Source organism: Pelodiscus sinensis, chromosome 8 (genome assembly GCF_052426305.1).
Source record: "Pelodiscus sinensis isolate ZL-2025 chromosome 8, ASM5242630v1, whole genome shotgun sequence".
Classification (NCBI taxonomy): domain Eukaryota; kingdom Metazoa; phylum Chordata; order Testudines; family Trionychidae; genus Pelodiscus; species Pelodiscus sinensis.
In genome coordinates, this window is record NC_143059.1 from 46,594,491 (window position 1) to 46,619,657 (window position 25,167).

At 43.2% G+C, this 25,167-nt stretch overlaps 1 protein-coding gene across 2 annotated transcripts in view; it reads right to left on the minus strand.

Moving 5' to 3' along the window:
- PPP2R2D (protein phosphatase 2 regulatory subunit Bdelta) overlaps positions 1-25,167 on the minus strand; it is a 54,238-nt gene that overhangs the window by 14,900 nt on the left and 14,171 nt on the right. Inside the window, exons 3-5 of one of the 2 annotated variants that reach the window (XM_025178191.3) lie at positions 17,720-17,817; positions 16,973-17,188; positions 9,972-10,137 (exon numbers count right to left, since the gene is read on the minus strand). In XM_025178191.3, coding sequence (XP_025033976.1) covers positions 9,972-10,137; positions 16,973-16,975 — 169 coding nt within the window. In that variant the 5' untranslated portion in view covers positions 16,976-17,188; positions 17,720-17,817. The remainder of the gene's footprint in view (positions 1-9,971; positions 10,138-16,972; positions 17,189-17,719; positions 17,818-25,167) is intronic. The other variant, XM_075935240.2, reaches the window with a different exon arrangement.

Sequence of the window (25,167 nt, forward strand, 5' to 3'; positions counted from 1 at the left end):
GGTGCTCTTTAGCTCACCTGCTTTTTCAGTATGGTTCACTTATATTCCACCGGAAAAACTAGCCATGAAAGAAGTTCTAATTCTCCTTTAGGGTCACTAGTCCCTTGATACTTGTGCACATAAGGATACTGAACTACTGTAGACTTGCGATAATCCGGCACCTTTGGGACCCAGGTGGTGCCGGATTATCAGATATGCCAGAGTATTGGTAGGTCCCGGTACAGCTGCACGGCTTAACAGCTGGCTGGGACCCTATCTCCCTTCTCCCTCCCCTTCCCTTTCCCCTTTGCTGAAGCAAAATGCTCTTCTCTATGCTGATCCCACTCCCACTTGTGTTCGGTCTGGGTACAGCCAGCATGTGCGTTGAGCGGCCGGCTTTTTAATCAGTTGGATGGGAGCGCTTGACATTTTGATGCTGGAGTATCGGAAGTCCCGGACAATTGGAGTTTTACTGTATTAGACTGAAGAGCTCTTTTTCCACTACAGAAAGATGGAATACTCAGCCTCAGGGACAAGTTAAAAGGAGTGTTACTCGGAGTGTTATGTAAGAAAGTTTAGAGAAGTTAACTATCTTTCTTTGTTAAGGTCAGGAGCATTTTGGTCTGCTGGTTTAGACAAAGAATTGAACCCTGGATTTCTTGAGACTAGCAGGTCACCTTTGTGAAATAAAAATTGTTCAAGGATAAGGTTGTGTGTTTTTCTATAACAGAAAGTGCAGGAAAAATTATTCTGAGGAAAACCAACAACAAGCAGTAATGCAAACGTGTCTTTTAGCTAACTTGGTCTCCCCAGCTTGAATATTAAAAGTTCTTTTCCAAGGCGGCATAAGTTTACTCTATACCTTCTATGCTAACTGGAGAACCCAGGTATCAGTATTCTTCTGAGCTAAGTTGGGGTTCTGAGTGGGAAGAGATGCAATATAGGATCAGTAAAACAATGAAGATGTAAGCACCAAGTATATTTATATCTAGGGGCCCTAACAAATTCAGTCCATTTTAGCCAATTTTAGGCATAGGATTAAAAAAAAAAAAATCATAAATGTCATGATTTCAGCTATTTAAAACTGAAATGTCATGGTTGTGTAATTGAAGGGGTCCTGATCCAAATCAGTTGGCGGGGTTGGGGGGGGAGATGCAAGGAAAATTTCCTGAGGATTGAGACATCCTTCAATTTTAAAATTTTAAAAGAAATGCCAAAAAGGAGTTTGAAGAACAGCTAGCCAAAAACGCAAAGGGTAATAACAAAATATTTTTAAGTATATCAGAAGCAGGAAGCCTGCTAAACAACCAGTGGGGTCCCTGGATGATTGAGATACAAAAGGAGCACTTAAAGACGATAAAGTCATTGCAGAGAAACTAAATGAATTCTTTGCTTCAGTCTTCACAGCTGAAGATGTTAGGCAGACTCCCAAACCTGTCCTGTCCTTTGTAGGTGACAAATCGGAGGACTGAAGTGTAATTAGAGGTGGTTTTGGAATTAATTGATAAACTTTACATTAACAAGTCACTGGGACCAGATGGCATTCACCCAAGAGTTCTGAAAGAACTCAATTGTGAAATTACGGAGCTATTAATTATGGTTTGTAAGCTATCTTTTAAATCAGCTTCTGTACCCAATGACTGGAAGATAGCTAATGTAACACCAATATTTAAAAAGGGCTCTAGAGGTGATCCCAGCTATTACAGACTGGTAACCGGGCACATTAGTTGAAACAATAGTAAAGAATAAAATTGTCAGACACATAGAAGAACATAATTTGTTGGGCAAAAGTCAGCATGATTTCTATAAAGGGAAATCAAGGCTTACTAATCTATTAGAGTTCTTTGAAGGGGTCAAAAAACATGTGGACAAGGGGGATCCAGCGGATATAGTATACTTAGATTTCCAGAAAGCCTTTGACAAAGTCCCTCACCAAAGGCTCTTATGTAAATTAAGTTGTCATGGGATAAGAGGGAAGATCCTTTCATGGACTGAGAACTGGTTAAAGGACAGGAAACAAAGGGTAGGAATAAATGGTAAATTTTCAGAATGGAGAGGGTAACTAGTGGTATTCCTCAAGGGTCAGCCCTAGGACCAATCCTATTCAATTTATTCATAAATGATCTGGAGAAAGGGGTAAACAGTGAGGTAGCAAAGTTTGCAGACGATACAAAACTGCTCAAGGTAGTTAAGACCAAAGCAGACTGAAGAACTTCAAAAAGATCTCACCAAACTAAGTGACTGGGCAACAAAATGGCAAATTAAATTTAATGAGGATAAATGTAAAGTAATGCATACATATAATATGATGGGGGCTAATTTAGCTACAACAAATCAGGAAAGATCTTGGAGTCATCGTGGATAGTTCTCTGAAGATGTCCATGCAGTGTGCAGCAGAAGTCAAAAAAGCAAACCAGATGTTAGGAATCATTAAAAAAGGGATAGAGAATAAGATGGAGAATATCTTATTGCCCTTATATAAATCCATGGTACGCCCACATCTGGAATACTGCGTACAGATGTGGTCTCCTCATCTCAAAAAAGATACAGTGAGCCCTCGCTACTTCGCGGTTCGACCATCGCGGATTCACGACTTCGCGGACTTTTTTCATTACATTATGTATATACGTGAATCCGCGATGGTCGAACCGCGAAGTAGCGAGGGCTCGCTGTATACATGTTAAATATGGTGTCCCTACTTCGCGGATTTTCAACTATCGCGGTCGGGTTTGGAACCTATCTACCGCGATAAACGAGGGTTCACTGTATACTGGCACTAGAAAAGGTTCAGAGAAGGGCAACTAAAATGATTAGGAGTTTGGAACGGGTCCCATATTAGGAGAGATTAAAGAGACTGGGACTTTTCAGCTTAGAAAAGAGGAGACTGGGGGGGGGGGGGGGGAGGGGATATATGAGAGGTATATAAAATCATAAGGGGTATGGAGAAAGTGAATAAGGAAAAGTTATGTACTTGTTCCCGTAATATAAGAACTAAGGGCCACCAAATGAAACTAATGGAGAGCAGGTTTAACACAAATAAAAGGAAGTTCTTCACATAGCGCACAGTCAATCTGTGGAATGCCTTGCCTGAGGAGGTTGCCATAGCTAGGACTATAACACGGTTTAAAAGAGAACTAGATAAATTCATGGAGGTTAGGTTCATAAATGGCTATTAACCAGTATGGGCAAGGAATGGTGTCCCTAGCCTCTGATTGTCAGAGGGTGGAGATGGAAGCAGGAGAGAGATCGCTTGATTATTACCTATTCGATTCACTCCCTCTGGGACACCTGGCATTGGCCACTGTTGGCAGACAGGGTACTGGGCTGGATGGACTTTTGGTCTGACCCAGTATGGCCATTATGATGTTCTTATGTAAAATGGTATGAAAAAAAGCATGACCTATACACTTGAATAAGCCTCTCTTTCAGAAGGTTGTATGAAATTTTTTCATGAACAAACAGGAGACTGATACACAGCATTGAAATGTGCAGCGATTTATTCTGCTGAGTTTCACAGTTGGTGAGCCTGGTGTTCTCTTTAAAAGGTGACCATTATATAATGGACAAGCCCTTGTGAAAGGATATGGATTCTTACGTAGGAGGTAAGAATGATCATGATCACCCTCCCTTCCACCGTTCTTCATAGGGTGGGGAGTGCTGAAATGACAAATTTTGGATTCTCTTACCATTTCTGTAGCAATGGTATTGGATTACAGAAAAGCTGAAAACATACTGGATTAAGAGACTAAAGAATTCATTTGTGGACAAAAGTATAATGAAGAAAAAAGTGATTTAGTCAGGAAAGTAAGGCTATTTTAACAGAAGCTATTGTCAGGAAAGATAAAACTTTATTTTACAAACAAGAGGAGACTATTGTTGTATAAAAAAGCCTCCTCCTGAGCTTACTTGATTTATATACACATGGATTTTCTAAAGCTACACCAAACTGTAAGGTGTAAGGGTTTTAAACTGAAACTCATTGTGATCTTCGTCAAACTTTGTAATCTGTGTAACTCTCAGAAATTTACTGTAAGCTGCAGTCACCTTGCTTGTAACTTTCTCAAAGCTGCATCCTCTCCTGGGTGAATGGAGAGAGAGTGTGAGAGTGAGAGTGTGTTTGAGAAGACTGGGAACAATGGAGGACATTTTAATGAATCATCACAGTCTGGTCATGCTCCTTGCTGGATAAAGCGAATTCTGGGCATGCTCCCTGATGATGAGGTGAATGAGTCACAGGAGCCATTCAGACACTATATAAAGAGAAGCAGCACATGTGAGACACTCTCTTTTTCCCTTCCCTAGTTCCTGAGAAGCCCCTCTCCTGTGTCTTTGCTCATCATGGCTGGTGAAGCTGGTCAGGAGGAGACAGACCCTCCAGGATCCACATGCCTTGGCTCCTTCTGCAACCCATATGTCTGTGTAAGTGTGAGAGCGCCTGTGGGCAGGAATGAATGGGTGTGAATGAATGGAGGGTTATGTGCTTGCTTGCACGTGTGTGAGAGATCGATCGATCTATCTTTAGTTTAAATCATTGGTGGTTGCTTTCTTCTCTTTAGTTTTTCCTAGTGGAAATAAACGCAATACTAGTGTAACCTTGGTCTCCAGTGAGAATATTTTTGGTGTAACAACTATCTTGTCAGAAATTCAACACTTTTACTCAGTGATGATGAACTGACTTTCATAAAAGGTGGGTGATCTCATTTTGATAGGATAACAAGTCTTATGGATAAGGAAGTAGTGGTGGACGTGGTCTTGCATGACCTCTACATGACTTCAGTAAAGCATCTGATATGGTTTTGCATGATCTTATTAATAAACTAGGGAAAAACATCCTAGATGGGGTGGGTACATAACTGGCTAGATAACTGTTCTCAGAAAGTAGCTATTAATGGTTCACAATCATGCTGGAAGGGCATGACAAGTGGGGCTCCACAGGGGTATGTTCTGGGACAGGTTCCAATCAAAATCTTCATCAACAATTTTGATAGCGGCATAGAGAGTATGCTTATTAAGTTTGCAGATCATACCAAGCTGGGAGGAGTTGTAAGTCTTTTGGAGAATAGGTTCATAATTCAAAAGGATATGGATAAACTGAAGAAATGGTCTGAGGTAAATAGGATGAAGTTTATTAAAGACAAATGCAAAGTAACCCAATTCAGTTTCACGCTTACAGAATGGGAAGCGACTGTCTAGGAAGGAGTACTACTGAAAGGAATCTAGGGATCATAGTGGATCACTAGCTAAATATTTGTCAGCAATGTGACACTGCTGGAATAAAACCAAACATGATTCTGGGATGCATTAATAAGTGTTGTGAGAAAGACATGAAAAGTAATTTTTCTGCTTTACTCTGCAATGATAAGGCCTCAGTTGGAGTACTGTGTCCAGTTCTGGGCACCATATTTCAAGAAAGATTTGGAGAAATTGGAGAAGGTCCAGAGAAGAGCAATAAAAATGATTAAAGTTCTAGAAAACTTGACCTATGAGGGACAACTGAAAGAACTGAGTTGAGAGGGGACATGATAGCACCATGGTCCCCAACACGGTGCCCGCGGGCGCCATGGCGCCCGCGGGGTCATTTGCATGCGCCCGCCACGTGCTCGGGGGTGGTGGAGCCCCGGGCGCGCGGCGGGGGGGGGCCCCCGGCGCGCGGCGCTTGCGGGGGGGGCCCCCGGGCGCACGGCTATGGGGGGGCCCCGAGGCGCGCGGCTATGGGGGGGGCCCCGAGGCGCGGGGGGGGGGGCCCCGAGGCGCACGGCTATGGGGGGGGGCCCCGAGGCGCACGGCTATGGGGGGGGGGCCCCCGAGGCGTGCAAGTGTCCCCGCCCCCTGGCGCCCGGCGGGCGAACGGCCACGCCCCCTGGCGCCCGACAACCTCAAAAGGTTGGGGACCACTGTGATAGCACTTTTCCAGTTCCTGAAAGGGTGTTACGAGAAGTAGGAAGAAAAATTGTTCTCCTCGGCCTCTGATTACAGGACAAGAAGCAAGTGGGCTTAAATTGCAGCAAGGGAGGTTTAGATTGGACATTAAGCACCCTGAGAGGAAGTTTTTCCTAAATACTGGAATAAGTTGTCTAGGGAGGGGGGTGGAATCTCTATCACTGGAGATATTTAAGAGCAGGTTGGACAGACATCTGTCAGGGGTGATCTAGATGCTTGGTCCTGCCATTAGGGAAGGGGACTGGACTTGATGACCTCGGTCCCTTCCAGCTGTAGTATTCTATGATTTCTACTGAAATGTTGGGTAAGATGGCAAACATTCTCTAAAGAGATGGTTTGTGTTTTTGCTGAAGGCACTATAATGTCAACAGTACAAAGATATAGCTTTGGCTTTCAAAAAGTCAAGACATTTCTACCTGGTAAGGAACATGGCAAGGAACAAAGTAAATAAACTGTAAAATTTAAGTTACAAAATAATTGGATAGACTGCAAGTAATTTTCATAGAATCCACATAAATATTAAATGAAAACTTTGTAGGTTTTCTTTCCATTCTATAAATTGTCTTAATTCAATTTACAAAAAGCAAAATCTGTATTTTTAGAACTGATGTTTAGTGGAAATTTCTAACATTCTTGAAACAACTGAATTGTATATGGGAGACAAGGAAGAATGAGCCTTGTCCCAAACCCCCAATGCTAATCAGTATCACTTTTTTGAAAAACAAAAACTGGTACCTTGAAGGTCTCTGAGTACAGACCCTTCCTGTAAATCAAGGGTAGGGAACCTTTTTTGGGTTGGAGGTCGCTAACTTACAGAATAAATCAGTCAGGCTGCGTACGGAAGAAAAAAAAATCCTCACTGACATGGCCCCCTGCCTGAGGAGAAAGACACACCACACATTCCCCTTGCACACCAGAGCCTTGGGGGCCCAGGCTAGTAGATTTTGTGTGCTCCTGCCCATGAAGGGACTGTAAGAGGGCTGGAGTGCCAGCACAGGCTCCCCAATGCTGAGGGAGTGCCCCAAGTCTCATGGGCCAGATCTAGGCAAGTTGGGGCCACATCTGGCCCCCAGGCCTTAGGTCCCCCACCCCTGCTTTAAATCTTATAGAATGGCTAGTTCAGGTTGCACCACAGAAATCCATCACTCTGGTCCAACATCATCTGTGATCTGGCAGGACTACAGATATTGCTTGACCAGAGAGCGCACCTGGGAGCAGGTCTAATGTACAGCCTCAGCTGGGGCCAGTGGCATCATGGCAGGTGAGGCAGGTAGTGCAGCCCTGGCCAGGTCTGGCGCTCCAGAAGGGCTGACAGTTGGGAGAGGAGGCTTGCTCTCCTCTGGTTCAGCAAATTCCCTGGTTTGGGATCACTTGGGTCCCGAGGGTACCAGACCAAGGAGATACAGACTGTACATCAGCAGAAAACAGGAAATTCTATAACAGTTAGATGTACAATAAAATGCAGGATTCCAAAGGCAAAGATATTTTATGATAAAGAACACCAGGGCAATGGTATACTGCAGTATTCTACATGAAATAACTACAGTAAAACTCCAATTGTCCGGCATCCAGTGGTCTGGCACTCCTGCTAATCCAGCACCAACTGGAACCCGGAAGTGCTCCGGCCAGCCGGACAATTGGAGCTCCTGTGAGCCCCACGCACGCTCAATGGCCGGGAAAGGGAAGGGGAGGAGAGGGAAAGGGGATTATACCCCTGTGACGGGTCTGCCCGGACCTGCACTGTGGCTGGCTGGGAGGCGGGGCAAACCCTCTACCATTTTGCAGGGAGGAGCGGGAAAGCCCCATGCAGCCACCTGCTACAGGCCAGCTGGGGCTGCAGGCGGCAGTGGAGAAGAGGGGGCGCTGCGGGACTAACTTGGCAGCACCCCAGCTGTTCTGCCCACCGCTCCCCCAAGTCCGCCGCTCGTCAGTTTCAGCAGCAGCAGGTGAGGGGTGGCGCTGCAGAACCAGCCAGGCAGCACCCCAGCTGCTCTGCCCCACGACTTCCTCAAATTCGCCGCTGCTGAAACTGACGAGCGGTGGACTTGGGGAAGCCGTGGGCAGAGCAGCTGGAGTGCTGCCAGGTTGGTCCCGCAGCGCCGCTCACGTGAGGGGAGGCGCTGCAAGACTAACCCGGCAGCACCCCAGCTGCTCTGCCCCACCACTTCCCCAAGTCCGCCGCTGCTGCTTGCAGCCCCAGCTGGCCTGTCACCGGCGGCTGCGCAGGGCTTCCCCACCTCCCTGCAAAACGGCGGAGGGTTTACTCCACGCCGTGCCGTTCCCCGCTGACCCGTCACAGCACCCCTGCCAGAGTACCTCCTGATACTCTGGCATATCTGATAATCCGGCACCTCCTGGGATTATTGGAAGTCTACTGTACATGTTTTAAGACAGTGGTTCCCAATATATTTTTTTTTTTTAATGCCAGGGACCAGCAAACCCATTCATACTTAGTGGACCAACAACATTTTTTTTATTTGCATATGAATATCCAAATAAAATGTTGCCAGTCTGCCTAGACCTAGCCCAACCCCTTGCTCCCCAGTATCTAACACCCTTTGACCCCCCCCCACACCTGTGCCCCATGACTTTGACCTCCAACCCCTACATTTCATGTCAACATCCTCTTGCCCTGTGACCCCAACACATCCATCGCCCCTTTGTCCCCACCCCACCGCGGCACTCCCCAGAGATGGGGCATAACATTAGAAGCAAATAATTTTTATTTCACTTATTTTCAGTATTTGATACTACTTGTGTATTCAGTTTCACTGCTTCCTCATAGTTTCCATCTGTGGTCATCTTTCATTCAGTAATAGGGAAGGAACAGTTATAAAATAAGAAAAAAGCGATTGCCTGTCAATTTTTGTTTTGCAATCTGGGTCCAATGTAATACTTGAAACTATTGCTGATTCTTTTTAAAAAACTAGTTAGATTTCATGTTCGTGCTCTCTCTTTAGACTTGTCAACTGGCATTTTCAAGACAGTGTAGAAGTAATAACCTATAAAACACCCTTCCCTATTAATTGAGTATTATAATGAAACAGCAGTACTGCAGTGCCTAGCACAATGGGACTGTAATTCTGAATGGAGTATTTTGGTGAAAGAGTAATATAAAGATTTCAGATTTTTTTAATTTTAGGTATGGCACTTACATATCATGGTCATGTATGTAATGGAATTACAAATGCATTTCTATAAATACAGCTGATCTTTTTAGTTTGTAAGCTAAGTGCCATGCTTTGATGTTTGGGAAACATATCACACTGTGGGAATAGGCAGAAATAATATTGCCTTGCTAACAAATTGTATTGAAGAATGGACCTGACATCAGATAATGCTAAAATCAGGGAAGCACAAAGGAGGCTTAAAGTCTCCTTTTCTAAACCTGTGCTGAAGATATAGGGCTAGATCCCACCATCTGCAACAGTTGTGCGAGACAGGGGGAGCAAACACACAGAGCTTTGCATTGCTTGCCTGACTGAAGACTGAAATAACAGGCCGGGAAGGTACTGCTGGTTATTAGATCAGCCTATGTATTACATCCAAAGACACATTCAGTGAGTTGGGCGGTATATTTTCCCATATAATAGACTAGCTGAAATCGACATACTACTCATTGTGGCATTTTGCATGTGGTAAGGCTGACAAGGGCTGCTCATCCATCGACGCCGGCTACTTTTCTCATCTTGGTGGAGTACCAGCGTTGATGGAAGAGCACTTGGAGATTGATTTATCTTGTCAACAGTAGACACAATGAATCAACAACTAGTGGATTGATCACTACAGCATCAATCCTCCATGTAATGCAAACAAGGTACAAGACAGGTAATGTATAGCTACTTATATTGTTGAGCTTTCACTATTCTAAAAACATAGGGTATCAAACCTAAACATGTCTTGCATGGAATCAAAATTATGAAAAAGAATACTATTTTACTATATGAAAGTAATCAACAAAGATATCCAGGGCAAGACTATGAAATTCAACTGGAAATATCAAGAGATCTTGCAGTTTTATAAACTAAAAGTACACAATGAAATGTCCTTACCATTTGTAGACAGCAGGAAATGAGCAGCATTCTGTTGTGGTAGCCACCTAATTTTATTAATTTTTTCCTCAATTTCTAGACTTTTCAAGTAGTCAAATTCAGGTTCATGACTCTGAAAGGTACTGTAAACATTATACTCTCCCCGAGAATGAGGACGGCTTTTATTCTGCAAGGAAGCATAACATTTTTATTAATGAAGTAGAACTCTTATTTCTGTACCTAGAAAGTGACAACAGTCTATATATGCTCTAAGAACAGATAAAATTAGTCAACTATGCATCCCAAAATAAATGTGAACTAGGAATTGAGAAATACTGGGCAAAGATTTGATGAACGGATCAAGATCCAACTGACTGCTATTTTGTATAACTGGTCGTTTACAAAAAAAATTGTAAGTTTTAAATTAAACTTCCATTTATGTTTAGTTTTAGACATTTCAAAATCCAATCTGTTCTTAATATGTTTGATGCACCAGTACGTCCTCTGCTGGCAAATGTTCTAGGGACAATTAGGCATGCCTTATCTGGTTAAGGGAAGACCCCATTTCTCACAAGATGTGTGGTTTTGTAAAGTTTTGAAAATGCGTTTATATTCCATTGTTATAACATATTACAAACTCTACAAAACTGCGCATATTGGAAGACAGTGGACTCTTACCACTATCAGGCAGCTCCAGTCCACAATAGGTTTCTGTGGCTGGTATGTCAGCAACAGAGAACATGTGGTGCACCAAACAGCAAGGGATCAGTAGATCTGCAGCTAGTCTTGAACTAGAGATCTGCAGAGAAACAAAGAAATTTACAGTACATTAATACTGTGCAATGTTTCTTTTTTGCCTGGTTACTTTGACAGTCAAATAATTTCTAAAATTACTGCTTTACTAAATATTCAAACTGATATTAATGCAGATCTGCATTAATAAATGACCTAAAAATGGTCATTATCTCCCCTTACCAATACGTGGTAAAACTCCAAAAGTGATCCAAAGGTTGGTCCAATCCTGCAGTGTGGCAAACATTTTCAACTTCCATTAATTTCAACTGGAGGGGAGGACACTATCCACAATTCAAGAAGTCAATTTGGCTTCCACTTTGTTTTAAGGCATTAACAACATCCCATTCCTCACTCTCATCAGCAGGCTCTTGTTCAGATGCCTCACTATGCTAAAAATAAACTCATGGAATACAACCAGAATATGGAGACTGCCGCAGACAGAGGCTGCTTCACGGCAGCCTCCTCTGCACCCTACATGCTGCTGCCTCTGATAGAGGCAGCAGCATGGGGGCAGGGGCACACAGTAGGAAGCACTGAGGAGTCAGTGCTGGGGGAACTGGCTTTTAAGCCAGCTTCCCCCAGCACTGGCTCCTGACTGCCCCACGCCCCCTCCACAGCCCAGCTCTGTAGGAGGCAGCAAGAGTGGGGGAGGGAGGCGGGTCCACAGAGCCGGCACGCAAGGAGAGCCTGCTAGAAACCTGGCTCCCTGCACGTATCAGCTCCAGCCTACCCCTCACCCTCTGCACTGCTGCCTCTCTATCAGAGGCAGCAGCACGGGGATGGGGAAGGCAGGCAGATTCAGTGCTCGTGGGGAGCCTGCTTAAAGCCAGCTTCTCACGGGTACTGGCTCCCGCTCTCCCCCACACACCTTTGCTGCCTCTCATACAGACAGAATTTGCCAAACCATGGAAAGTCACTACTGTCTAGCAGCATTACCAATATTTCCACTGCTTACTGGGTTATTAGAAAACATTTGGGGTTATATTAGAGCTAAATAGCACAGAGAACACTAAGAGCCAGGACTGGTGGCTGTAAACAAACTTTATGGGACCACTGGAAAGTTGGCCAGACTCATGATAAGCGGACATTTAGCTAACTAAAATCATGTTAGACCACAGATGCTGCTGGACCAGAGAGTGCCAGACTAGAGATGATCAACTTGTACATGACTTGGGGAGGGGAGGAGAGTAAATGTTGAGCCCCATCACTCCAGGAGGGGGGAAGCCAAAGCTTAAGCCATACTACCCCATGTGGGAGGGAGACCAAGGGCTTCAGCCAAGATAGAGGGCCTGTAACCTGAGCCACACAGCCCAGGATTGAAGCTTAAGCCTTGGGCCCCAGCAAGTCAAACACCAACTCCTAGTGAACCCATTAAAATGGGGTGATGACCCACATTGGTGTCCCAAGGCACAGCTTAAGAACTCCTATTCTAGTCCATGGAGATAAGCAGGACTTCCCTGCAATTGCTTGTCCCAGCAGTCAGGGATGGTGATGCCAGACACCAGAATTAAAAGCAGGAATAGCGTATTCTGTCTTCCCAATATTCCTACTGCTGATGTCCAGGTAGTTTTGATAAAGTAGCAGCAGCATGACTAGAATGCAAAGGGATGAGGACTCAAGGAAGAGAGCCAGGGACTGGACAAGGAGTCAAGGGGAGGCAGTAGGAAGGCAAGACTAGAAGTGGAACACGATCAGGTTGGCAATACCAAATGCAGAACATTGAGTATGCTCCCCTCGGAATCTGGTTTAAAACTCAGGATTCCTGAACCTCTATATTCTTCTATTAATAAACAGACATTAAACCTTCTAGCAAATTATGTGCTTTATCTCCCTCTAGTGGCTGAGCCACACAGAGGATGACAAATCACTACAGTTACCCTGTCAGGTCAAATGGCAGAAGTTTGCTGGAGATCTCAAGGTTTGTGACATATATAGATTTTTTTTTTTGATAAACTTATCCCAAAAGTATGATTTTAGAAAGAAAAATACTTTTTCCTCTGACTAAAGTCTACCCTTCAACACTAATTTACAGAGTAAAATAAAATGCTGCACAAAACTGAGTCAACAAGAACGAAAACATTTAAAAAAAGATGTTTTATCGACAGATGCTCATAACAAACAGTTATATGTGTATGGCTCAGCAAACGTCTTCTGTAGGTTTTCCTATTTCAATTCCAACTTTCATACCTTTGTATTGAGTTCGGACTTTATTAGCAGGGCTCGGCAAACTACTGAATCTACTCGCCCGTGGCGAGTAGATTTCAGCCCGGGGCCCTGTTTACCGGCGGCACATGCATGCGCAATGCGGCTCTTGCACATGTGCAGTGCGGGGTTGGCAAGCAGCTTTTGCAGCCGATTGTCAAGCCTTGTTTATTAGGATGGTGAAAATAATGTCTCTGAACCAACCTAAGAGTTTATGCATCTCAAAATAGTTCCATACCTCGGACTGTAAACATTTTTTGATCTGTTAGTTTTCTGACCTGAAATTACTGTAATCAAGAAGTTCTTTGTTTGATAAAGGTGACCTAATTGAATCCAATTGGGCCACGATCATGATTTCAGAAGAGGTGTATTAATTTTGATTCTGCAACGGACACAAAGTGCTTTTCCCTAGAGAAGAAACCACCTAAACTGCTACAGGATGAACTTCTCTAGTCAGGCACCGTCAGGACCTGACTGCTGCCAAACCAGAGAATTTGCTGAATCATGAGAGGTCAGTATTGTCTTGCAGTATTACCAACACTTCCACTGCTTACTGGGATGTTAGAAGACATGTAGGGGTGAACTAAAGCTAAATAGCCGCACAAAACACTGAGAGCCAGGACTGGTGGTTGTATACAAACTTTATGTGACCACTGGAAAGTTGGTCACACCCATAAGAAGTGGACATCCAGCTAACTAAAATCATGCTGGACCTCGGATATTGCTGAACCAGAGAGAGTGTCAAGTTAGAGAGGCTCAACCCATATCTTCAAATAGCTGAATTAAAGTTGCTAAAGCTTGTGGGCCTGTTTGCTGACAAATAGCTTCTGGCATCTGACCATTTGATACCTCCATGCCTGTAATTTACTCCATCCTCCAACTGGCCATAAAGAGTAAGCTGTAGCTACTTCTAAAATTCTACATTTACAAGCCTGTTATCTCTACAAATGCAGCAACTTGTCACTGTTTAAACATCCACGCTGATAAAACCATTAGCTAATATTTTCAAACATATGCCAGTATCCTGAAGTTGAATTAAACCACAAAAATATCAAATTTCCAAGGTTTATGTTTAATTTTTGTTGATAGACCTTTCTAATAAAAATGCAAGAATACTAATGTGGTTTTTTTGAAATTCCAATAGATAGCCAGTATCCAACAAGTATGTGCACACGTGTAGGACTATGCACAGCTAAAAGCCACAGAACGAGACATTTGCAAGGAAAGAAAGTTTATGTAAGAGCCAAGCATGAAGGCCATTTATTGTTACACCTCTGAGTGCTACATTCATTTTGGTAAATAAACAATGCTGTGTTCTGAGAAGCTGTTGAGTCACTTTAATCAGATGTTAGACATCAGCCCCTACAGGAAAAGAACTTACAAGTGCCAGACACAGTTGGACTTGTACTGTTCTAACAATCAGAAAACAAGGGGCTGCCACCGATAGATCCTGTTCCACTGTGGTTTGAACATAGGTGTCCATTCTTGTGGGAGATGAGGGATTCCAAGCCTATTACCTGAAGGACGCACTCAAGAGAGACCAAAAGTGGTCTAAAATATACCTCCCATAACTGATGCGCAAAGAGAAAGTAAATTGACACATACATATATGATAATTTCTTAGTGGGCTGCACAACCTCAGAGTACCCAGTGTGACTATTACTCACTCAGTTTAAATGTATCTAATATTCTACAAGCCTATACTCCTCCCACGGTTCATCAGAATGGTCAGCCCATGTGCAAGTCAATACAGTGCCACTTGGTGGTGGTGTTTTTTCCAATTTGCCTATGTTGTTACAGAAACACATTAAGGTTGCAAAAACAAGCACTCATCTAACCCCAGAATTAAGGATGCTTTTATAACATTAATTTGTCTCCCATGTGTATATGCATTATAATATTGTCTTGAATTACATGATCATTTATTAGAGAGATAAGATAAGTGAGGTAATATCTTTCATTGGACCAACTTCTGTTGGTGAAAGACAACCTTTTAAACCAAAGGTTTGAGAAGAGTATTCAGATTATTGTAGCTAAATATAGGTAGGAGCAGACTGTTAAGCTTAAGTAGTTAATATATATTGTAAGAGACTACTCAAGGTGGTCAACTAGTCTCTGAATTCATAAGACAAAAAGGGAGGTAAAAGTGGCTTACAAACTGTTTTAAATCCAATGCTTTTATTAATTCTGTGATTCTGAGTGTCTAGTAAAGTTATGAATTCAAGCTCCGAGGTAAGCCTTCTGATGATGCTGTACAGGTTTCCCTGGAGGGCAAGGACTGAAAAGTCTAATATAGAAGGAACGCACATGAAAAACACCACTATAACTGTGGGCAAACACTATTCAAAAAGCAAAATCATCGTATATCTAACTCATCCTCAAACAAAACCTGCTCAGCACCTTCAAAAGAGGAGCCCGGAAACTTAAATCTACCTGAGAGGTGGATTACGTACATCAATGGCAGAACCCCTCCCAGCAACATAGGTAGCATCTATATTGAGTGGTATAGCAGTGCAGATGTAACATTTCAAGTATAAACAAGTCCTCATTACAACAGCCACCTTTCCCAGACCAGAAGAATTCTGGAATGCTAGTCTCTTTCACCAAAAAAATTGGCCCTACAAAAGACATCACCTCACCTATTTTGTCACTCTATTAGCATGGGACCAACACAACTACAGTATTGCAAACAATGACAGCACACTGTTTTTTCCAGGGGATCCCTGCCTCCTTCAATGTACTGTATAGATGATGGAATTAATCCGGGCGGGGTAGGAAATGAGACTTGTGTATTGGACCTTGCCTCAATTGCTGCACAAGCTGGAAACTGTGCAATGAATAAGGAAGGGCATTAAGGGAAGGGAAGAGAAGAGATAGTCTTCATGATTTACAAGACTAAAAGCTACTCTAAAGAGCTGGATTTTATCTCCTGCCTCTGCTACAGAATTCCTTTTTGATACAGAGCATGTAATTTAAAGCAAATTTTTCAGAAGTGACAACTAATTATATGTTCCTCATTTTCTGAGTACCTGACCTGGGGTCTGATGTGAAGAAATACTGCGCAGTCTCAACTGCAACTGAAGTCAATGTGAGCGGTGCTCTAAACATATAAAAAAAGTTATGAAATGCTCAACTGACTAAAAAATAGAGTCAGGCCAGAAGCACATTCAATTATTACCTAAATTAGTGGATTTGTTTACCTGTGTCTGAGAAATATCATCACCTAACCTCATGGCTTGTGAATATTAACGTTTGTGAAGCATTCAGATGCTACAGCGATGAGTGCCATAGACAAGCCCAATAGAAAATTCTGTATGCAGAACAGGATTTGAATTGTTTTCAGTAAATAAGGCAAAGATCCACACAGTGAACAATGAGGCTAAAATGAAATATTGACTAGCTACCCATTAACTTCACACTGCCCATTCTAAACACTTAATGAGGCAAAAATTCTATGAGAGAAAATAGTATGCAATTTTGAATTAAAGACCATGTCAAACTGTGTACTAATAAGGGGTTATTTCTAAACTTTTACATGCTTGAGTTTGCAACTTGAACATTCTTTCAATGTAGTTTATTTATAAAATGTACACATACTTCAGAAGGAGGGCTCAGAGACAGGATTTTCCATAGGCTTTAAAACAAATGATAAAAATGCTCTTGGGAGGAAAAAAACCCCACAAGTGAATTCACTTGGTAACAATATGAAGATGTCTTTTGCATATATAGCAGTGAGATGGTAACTCATGTATTTGGCTGCTTACGGCTCAGGTAGTAAATCTGTGTTCTTTACATACCATGATATTGAAGTATCACATTGTATGTCATTTGGGTGTCATAATAAACTGGATTGTTAAATTAAAAGGTTAATAATCAGTATTGGTCAAAGATTGAGGACGAAGAATTTTTCTGTTTTTTCCAATTCTACTGCGAAGACTACGGTACATACAGTATGCAAATATGAAGAGTCTATAGACATGCGAGCCCACTCTGAATAACACAGGAAAAATGTAATTGGTGCCTACCATCTAAATGACATTATCTGCCAAAGTTTCTGCAGGTGGTATTCTCTATGTTCTAACTTGCCAGGTTGTCACATATTGTTGGAAACCTGCGGCTCTGCTGATCCTAGAATACAGCAAGCCACTGATGCTTCAATTTTCAAGCACCCTCTGCTTCCCTCCTTGTAGCTGAACGTCCATGCCTTCTCTCTGAAGACGGTTAAATATTTCTAGAAGAGACTGTAATTTATCTTTTAAGTGACCCTGAGCTTTGAATTCAACAGCAGGTCCCACATCAATCTGCAGAATAATTTTAGCTGTACAGGATAGAAGAAATATAGGCAGCCCCCTATATTGCGATGCCATCGGTTCCTGGGGAAGTGTCGCAAGTCGGGGGTGTCATAATTCGAACCCGCATTTTCAATAAGCACTGTGCACCGTCGTAAATGCAAGATGAGGATCTAAGTTTGGGTTTTTTGGCCCTTCCAGACTTACAAAAACGATTGTAAGTGCAGAGGGAGTCACAACTTGGGCCATTGTAATGCGGGGATTTCCTGTATGCAGAATGTCCACTACTTCAAATACAGCATTGTCCCAATCTCTTTTCTGAATTCAATTTCAAATTTTCTAAATAAATACCACGAACTAGAACACAACATGGGAACATTTAAAGTTGGTGATATGAAAAGTTTAACAATACAATGTTTGTTATAAATTAAAACTCAAAAGCAGCTTCTTTAGGCACACTTCGTTGTTTTTGAAGTCACTGACCTCTTGTTCCCTTTGAAATATAACCACTCTGCCACCTTTGTCTCCTGTTGCAAGAAGATCTCCAGAGTAATTAAATTCAACTGTTGAAATAATATCAGCTGTAAACATAAAATAGAAACAAAGTAGCATTATAATGTGTAAACTGAGCCAAGAAGTTTTAAAATCTAGAAACTGAACATAATATTCTGCAAGACAACTATTCCACTTTAGTAATATGACAGCATAACAATCCAAAACAAAACTTGCAGCATTACTTTCCAAAACTAGAAACAATACATTTTGAATAAGTATACATTATTTTATGTCTTATTGCTGTATATTTGCTCAGTAGCAACAGTATGTTCTATGCTGAATGGAACAAGGTAGCAAGCCAAGCTGACAAGGGTATGTCCATGCTGATACAGGATAGCTGTGAGTATCAATTGATTTGGGCTTGCGGGGCTATAAAACTGCAGTGTAGATATGTGGGCTGGGACTGGAGCTCAAGCTCCGGGACTTCCCCCAGGAAGCAGGTATGAGGTAACCTAGCCCCTAAGAAGGTTTCTTCCTAAAATAATCTCTTAACTCTTGGATTGTTAGAAACTAAGATGTGAGATTTATATCCTCAATTATTTAATTATTTTGCATTTATTGCAACAATTTTGGATATTTTTGATATCCAAACAAATATCTAATCTGGTTTTGAATCTTGTTAAGTTTCTCATTGATATTTTGCAGCAACAGGTTTCACATTCTGATTATATTTTTAGGAAAACGCCTAAAATCTACTCTATTAGCCTGTTCTAACTACTAGAATACTCACTGACTCATTCTCTTAAAAATATTGAACAAAAAGCAGAAACTGGTATTGCTAAAATGTTCGGGGACAATAATAGCTGTTTCTCTTAATGCCTACAAGTAGCTGATGCCACGTGGCATAGATCTGTTATTTACTATTTGCATTGCAGCAACACTGAGATTAAGTTCCCCTTAAAAATAAAATACAGTCCCTGTTCCAAACACTTTAGGCATAACAAAGGAAGGCAAGGAAACAGGCACAAAATGCTGAAGTACAGTAGGCAAGCTCACACTGCAGTTTAGTGGCAGAGCCAGCATTAAAACACACTTCTCTGTTGATTCCCAGGCTAGTGCTCTGAATTATACAGCCTGAATTTTATACAGCACCCAAAAAACATGCTGTGTATATTAAAGGCATATTTGATCTGGAAAAGCAGGCAAGTAGAGGTGGCGTAATGACAATGAGTAACAAAAGATTCAGAGTAGTGGTGTTAGTGACAAAGTTGAATGGTCAAACAGACATTTAAATCATAATGCAACTACAGTAGCCATTTAACAGCTATAAAGACTATACAACTTCTCTGAAGACTAAAAGCATGGGATTTTCTAGTGGCACAATCCTTTATTTGTGCCACTATTGAAAAAGTTATGAGGCCATTTAGGAGGTGCAGCCACTAGGATGACTTTTGGATTGGGCTACTGAAAAATATTGTAAATTGCTGACAGTACACGCAGGAAAGTAAGTTTTGGAGAAGGAAGCCAAACAGGGTACAGAAAAGTACACAAGATTATTCCACTGTTCTGCTGTTGCCAGGGGTCTGAGGAAGCTGCACAGAGCACAATGGAGCCACCATCGCAACTCTTGTGTTTGGGAAACATCACTTAACCTCTGCTTCTTTACCCTATCACTCTAAGAATATATTTTAGAATGCTTTCATTCATTTTTTTCCCAAAATGTAGAGCTCTCTTATTTAAGTCTAAGTAGTTAATGTTTTTAGTATCATTATATATATATATATATATATATATATATATATATATATATATATATATATATATATATATATATATATATATATATATAAATAAAATAGTATATATAATGGTGTGTGTATCTCAACAAAACACAGGAACATCAGTGAGAGTCACAGGGATTAGGAGGAAATCTTATAACTAAATACAGGCAGTCCCCGACTTACGCGGATCCGACTTATGTCGGATCCGCACTTACGAACGGGGCTTTTCTCGCCCCAGAGCTCACGGGCGGCGGGTCGCCACCCATGTCCTCCGGGGCGAGAAAAGCTTCTCCCGGTCCCCCTGGTCTGCTGGGAGGGTCCAGCAAAGCCGCTGGACCCTCCCAGCAGACAAGGGACACCCAAGCAAAGCCGCCCAGGTGGCAGCTTTGCTCGCGTGTCCCTGAGCTGCTGGGGGAGGGGTCCAGGAGCTTTGCTGGACCCCCCCAGCAGAGCAGGGAGACAGGAGACCAGGGAGACAGCAGACCAGGGAGACAGGCAGCATCCCGCCGCCTGTGCAGCTTTGCTCGGGGGCAAAGGAGCAAAGCCACACGGGCGGCGGGGTCCCTCCGCCTGTGCGGCTTTGCTCGGGTCTCCCTGGGGTGCTGGGGGGGGACTCCCCCCAGCACCCCAGGGAGACAGGAGCAAAGCCGTATGGGCAGCGGGGTCCCTCCGCCTGTGCGGCTTTGCTCGGGTCTCCCTGGTCTGCTGGGGTGGAGGGGGCGCAGCTAGTGTGCCCCCCCCACCTCCCCAGCAGACCAGGCTTTTGTTGCGGGACGCCTCGGGTAGAGCAGCTGGAGTGCTGCCGGGTTGGTCCTGTGGGAACCTACCGGGCAGCGCCCCAGCTGTTCTGTCCCAGGCTCCAGATTCAGCAGCTGTTGAAACTGATCAGGCTGATTCCAGGAAGCTGGGGGCAGAGCAACTCTGCCTCCGGCTTCCTGTAGTCAGCCCCCGGTCAGTTTCAGTGGCAGCAGCTGAATCTGGAGCCAGTTCCGACTTACATACAAATTCAACTTAAGAACAAACCTATATTCCCTGTCTTGTACGTAACCCGGGGACTGCCTGTACATCTAAATGTACTTTGGCTCTTTTGGCCCAAACTGTCAAGAACAAAATTCGGAACATGACAAACAGCAATTCAGAACTATTAATCTCTTGATGTGAAAATTATTTGTTCAGGAATATATCAGGCAATTGTGGCAAGAGGGAAGTAATCATCCCTGGTAGTTCCCAGAAAAAAAGTGAGGAAAGAACCATTAATATCAACATCATAATAGCTTCTCCCAGTCCTTTCTGAAGGGAAAGACTAGATTTCTGGGCCTATTATATCATGAAGAACTAGTGCTGGGAGTGGCACACCCACAGAAACCTATTCACTATGTATTACTTAGAAACACATCTGAGGCCTTGTCCAACTTGCTATGCCACATGTTTCCCTGAGGGTGGCTGAGACTCACTCTACCCAGGAAGTGTCACAGGCCTTAGTAAGTTCACTTGTAAATTAAGCAAGAGGACAGGTTTTTTGATTTTTATGGTTCTATTATGAATTTATTAATCTGGCAATGATGTGTTGCTTTCTTACTGGACAGAATGAATCCAAAGGAGTACATTCTTAGTGGAAGTAGTTCTACTGATTGAATGTAACTAGGGATGCAAGCAACTTATAGACTATCCAATAAGCAAAAGCTTATCGGATAGTCACCACACTAGTTGACTAGTCATTTCCCACCCCCACACTTGCTGCCTCTATCAGAAAGAGGCGGGGGGGGGGGGGGGGGAAGGGAGGATGGGTGGAGGAGGTAGCTTGAAAACTGGTTCCAGCCATCTACAGCTCCATGGGAGCGGCCACTGGGGCTCTTGTACATTTCAAAGTGGAAGCACCGCATGGAGCCCACGGCTAGCGGGGGGGACTCAAGGAAGGTCCCAGGCTCCATACGGAGTTTCAATCTTTGAAATGTGCAAGAGTCCCCACTGGGGCTCTTGTACCTTGCAAAGGAGGAACACTGCACAGCACTTCCGCCTTTGAAATGTAGCCACAGCTGGGCAGGTTCTTGCTACATTTCAAAGTGGAAGTGACCTTATCAACTAATCAAATAGTCAATGGAATTTCCATCGACTATTCGATTAGTTGATTAATCTAATTTTAACATTCCTAAACTTTACTACTCTTTGCAAGTCTACTATGTAGCTTTGTTCCTTTAATGGTATAGGGAGGAAGGAATGTTCAGGGACACATGATGCAGCTTCAAAGTTGCCAGTAGCCATTCATATGGCCACTTTATCATCCTGGAATTTATGACAGTCAATCACTAGGGTGTGTCTAGACTACAGGGTTGTTTTGGGGTTCCTCTCCCCCCCCCGAAAAAACTTCCCCTGCATCTAGACTGCTGCCGCATTCTGTCGACAGTAAATTGAAAGAACGTGGCAGTTTTTTTGACCGTGGAAACCTTGTTTTATGAGGAAGAACACCTTTTTTCGAAAGTGCTCTTTCGAAAAAAGGTGCTATGTAATGCAAACTGTGCTTTTTTGAAAGAGCGCATTCAGACTGCCTGGATGCTCTCTTTCGAAAAAGCAGCTTGATTTTTCGAAAGTACTGGTTGTAGTCTAGACGGTCTTTTTTCAAAAGAGGCTTTTTTGAAAGTAACTCTCGAAAAAGCCTCTTTCAAAAGAGGCTTGCAGTCTAGACGTAGCCTATAAATGGGGTCCCTTCCTTTTTTTAATCTGATATCAGGACATTTAAAATGACCATCTTTATAAAGCAGTAAATGGAAGCCCAAAACACTATTATTAATGCGTGCAAAAGAAGGTTAAAATTCACTATAGGTCCTCTCAATATCAAGATACCCCAGTTCTTCACAACAATAAGGATTTTCACCATGGCAGTGATCTGTTTATATATATATATATATATATATGTATATAATCGAGAGAGAGAGAGAGAGAGAAAATAACTTCCCCATAGGTAACGTCACAAAAAGCTTCCATTATTAAAGTCATATTATTGCCTGTTTGCTTTGGTCTGCCTAATTGTTTTGACCTGAAGACAGCCATGTTTACTGTAAAAGGCAGAGGAGAATGTTCCTGTAAGTATGCAAAAAATTCAAAGCCTTTTAGAATTATAAGTAATTTTAAATGTATCCTGATTTGAAGTTGATTGTTGTCGGTCTGTCTCCTTGTATCTTCAGGTCAGCCTAGTACTGATCATTCAAGTGTGCCTCAAGTTAAATCTTTTTTGAAAACTCGCTGTATGTAAAGAAAAAAAGTTGTACTTAAGCAAAAAATAAAGTTTGGTGGATCTTTTGAGGATCTAATCATGTCCAATTTCATTAGGAGTTTAACATGCATAAATACACTAGATGTGTTAGCTACAAGAATAAAAATAAAAGAGGGGAAGGACTGAAGGACCCAATGAACACCGCAGGAAGGGAAGAACAGCAGTTGCTGAAAGTCAGCAATGAAGAGGGAAATAACTTCACTGTCACCCTCTCCATAGTGTGAAATTCTCTCCTAGAATAGCAATCTCCAAGCTTTTCATGGCCATGCTCCTCTTTCTCCTGACTGCATCTCCTTCTGGGAATGGAGATACAGTTCCCAGTGGGAGGGAGCAGCCAGGGTTAAGGGGACAAGGCCGGAGATGGGAGTGGAGCCCAGCACTGAGGGGAGCAGGGCTAGGAGTTGAACCACAACTGAGGCTAGGGGTATGCTGGGAGAACTGTGACTGGGCCAAGGCTGGGGTTGCAGCAGAGCTGCAAAAGGGGCAGAACAGAGCTAAGTAGCACTCCCACCCTATCCCACTGTAGGGGCTGGCCCATGCCCCCCTCTCACCCACCCCCCAAACATTCCTCTGTGCTCTGTTTGGGGCTGAAGCCCACAAGGGATAGAAGCAGGAGAAGGTAAATACTCAGGATTAGGCAACCAGAATGCAATCCTATGCCTTCAAAAACAAATTTATGTTATTCCCTAGACATATTTCCTAACCCCTGGAAATATGCCAATAATGTACATCTACTAAAAGAGCATTAAATTAACTTAAATTATTCTGACATTATTTGAATTGTAGCGCTGGCAAAGTTGTTTAAATGAACACTTAATTATTACAGAATGCAGCTGGTACAGAGGTTAATACAAGCAGCTTGTTGACATAAGTTTTTTTTTTTAATTACACAAATATACTTACACTAATTGAATGTTCCAGTATTCACAATTATTCCAGTAGAAAGTGGATTTTTTTTTTCAGTTTAGCTTAAACCTTTCACAAGCAACATAAGCTACACGGAAGAAAGACAATTTTATCCTAAGTGAGACTGTCCGCTTGGTAATTAAACTGTGCTTGTATAAATGGTAAAATTTTGCTATATGAACAAGTCCACATGACCCAGGGTCTTTACAAGACCCACCTCTGTCAGTCTGTTCAAGGTAATACAGGCAGTCCCCGGGTTACGTACAAGATAGGGACTATAGGTTTGTTCTTAAGTTGAATTTGTATGTAAGTCGGAACTGGCTCCAGATTCAGCCGCTGCTGCTGAAACTGACCAGGGGCTGACTACAGGAAGCTGGAGGCAGAATTGCTCTGCCCCCAGCTTCCTGAAATCAGCCACTGATCAGTTTCAACAGCAGCTGAATCTGGAGCCTGGGACAGAACAGCTGGGCTGCCCGATAGGTTCCCACAGGACCAACCTGGCAGCACCCCAGCTGCTCTACCCCAGGGTCCACAACAAAAGCCTGGTCTGCTGGGGGGGGAAAGAAGGGGGCGCGCCTCCACCTCCCCGGCTTTGCTCCTGGTGTCCCATGTCTGCTGGAGACGGTCCCCAGCAGACCAGCGGCACTGGGAGCAAAGCGACAGCGGGGTGCCACGCCTCTGAGGCTTTGCCAGAGCAAAGCCTCAGAGGCGCGGGACCCCTCCGCCTCCCCGGCTTTGCTCCAGGTGTCCCTGGTCTGCTGGAGACGGTCCCCAGCAGACCAGGGGCACCCGGAGCAGCTTTTCTCGCCCTGGAGGTCGAGGTGGCAGGACAGCTGCACTCTGGGCGGTCCCGCTGCCTGCGAGCTCCGGGGCGAAAAAGCCCCGTTCGTAAGTGCGGATCCGACATAAGTCGGATCCGCGTAACTCGGGGACTGCCTGTAACCAAGTATTTTTGCTTTATAAGAGGAGAGTTGAACGACAGAGGGCAGTAGCTTTAACTGATCACACATTACAGAAGTGCTGAAAGGAACCCAGCTACAGGTTCATCATCTATTGTAAGCTTCCAAAGACTGAATAGAAGCCAACTAATATCTCCATCTTTGGGTCCTGAGGTATATCCTCAGGGTGCAGACCCTCTAAGTCCCTCCACCCTCATGAAAGTGGGAACCCACTCAGCTGTACAGGTTCTAGATTTAGATTTTCTGTTGCTTCAACTCACACCCCCCAGAACTCTACCAAAAGGTGAGAGTTTCTCTTGCTTACAATTCATCTGAAGAAGCGAGGTTTACCCACGACAGCTCATGATACTACATTTATATTTTTGTTAGTTTCTAAGGTGCCACAGGACTACTCGATGTTTTTCAAGTTACAGTCTAACACAGCTACCCCTCTGAGACTCTCTGGCTTACAGTTTACCTCCCATGAGGCAGTGCACTAGTTGCATATAAGCTGCTACGTGCTAAGCTGCCAATGCCTTT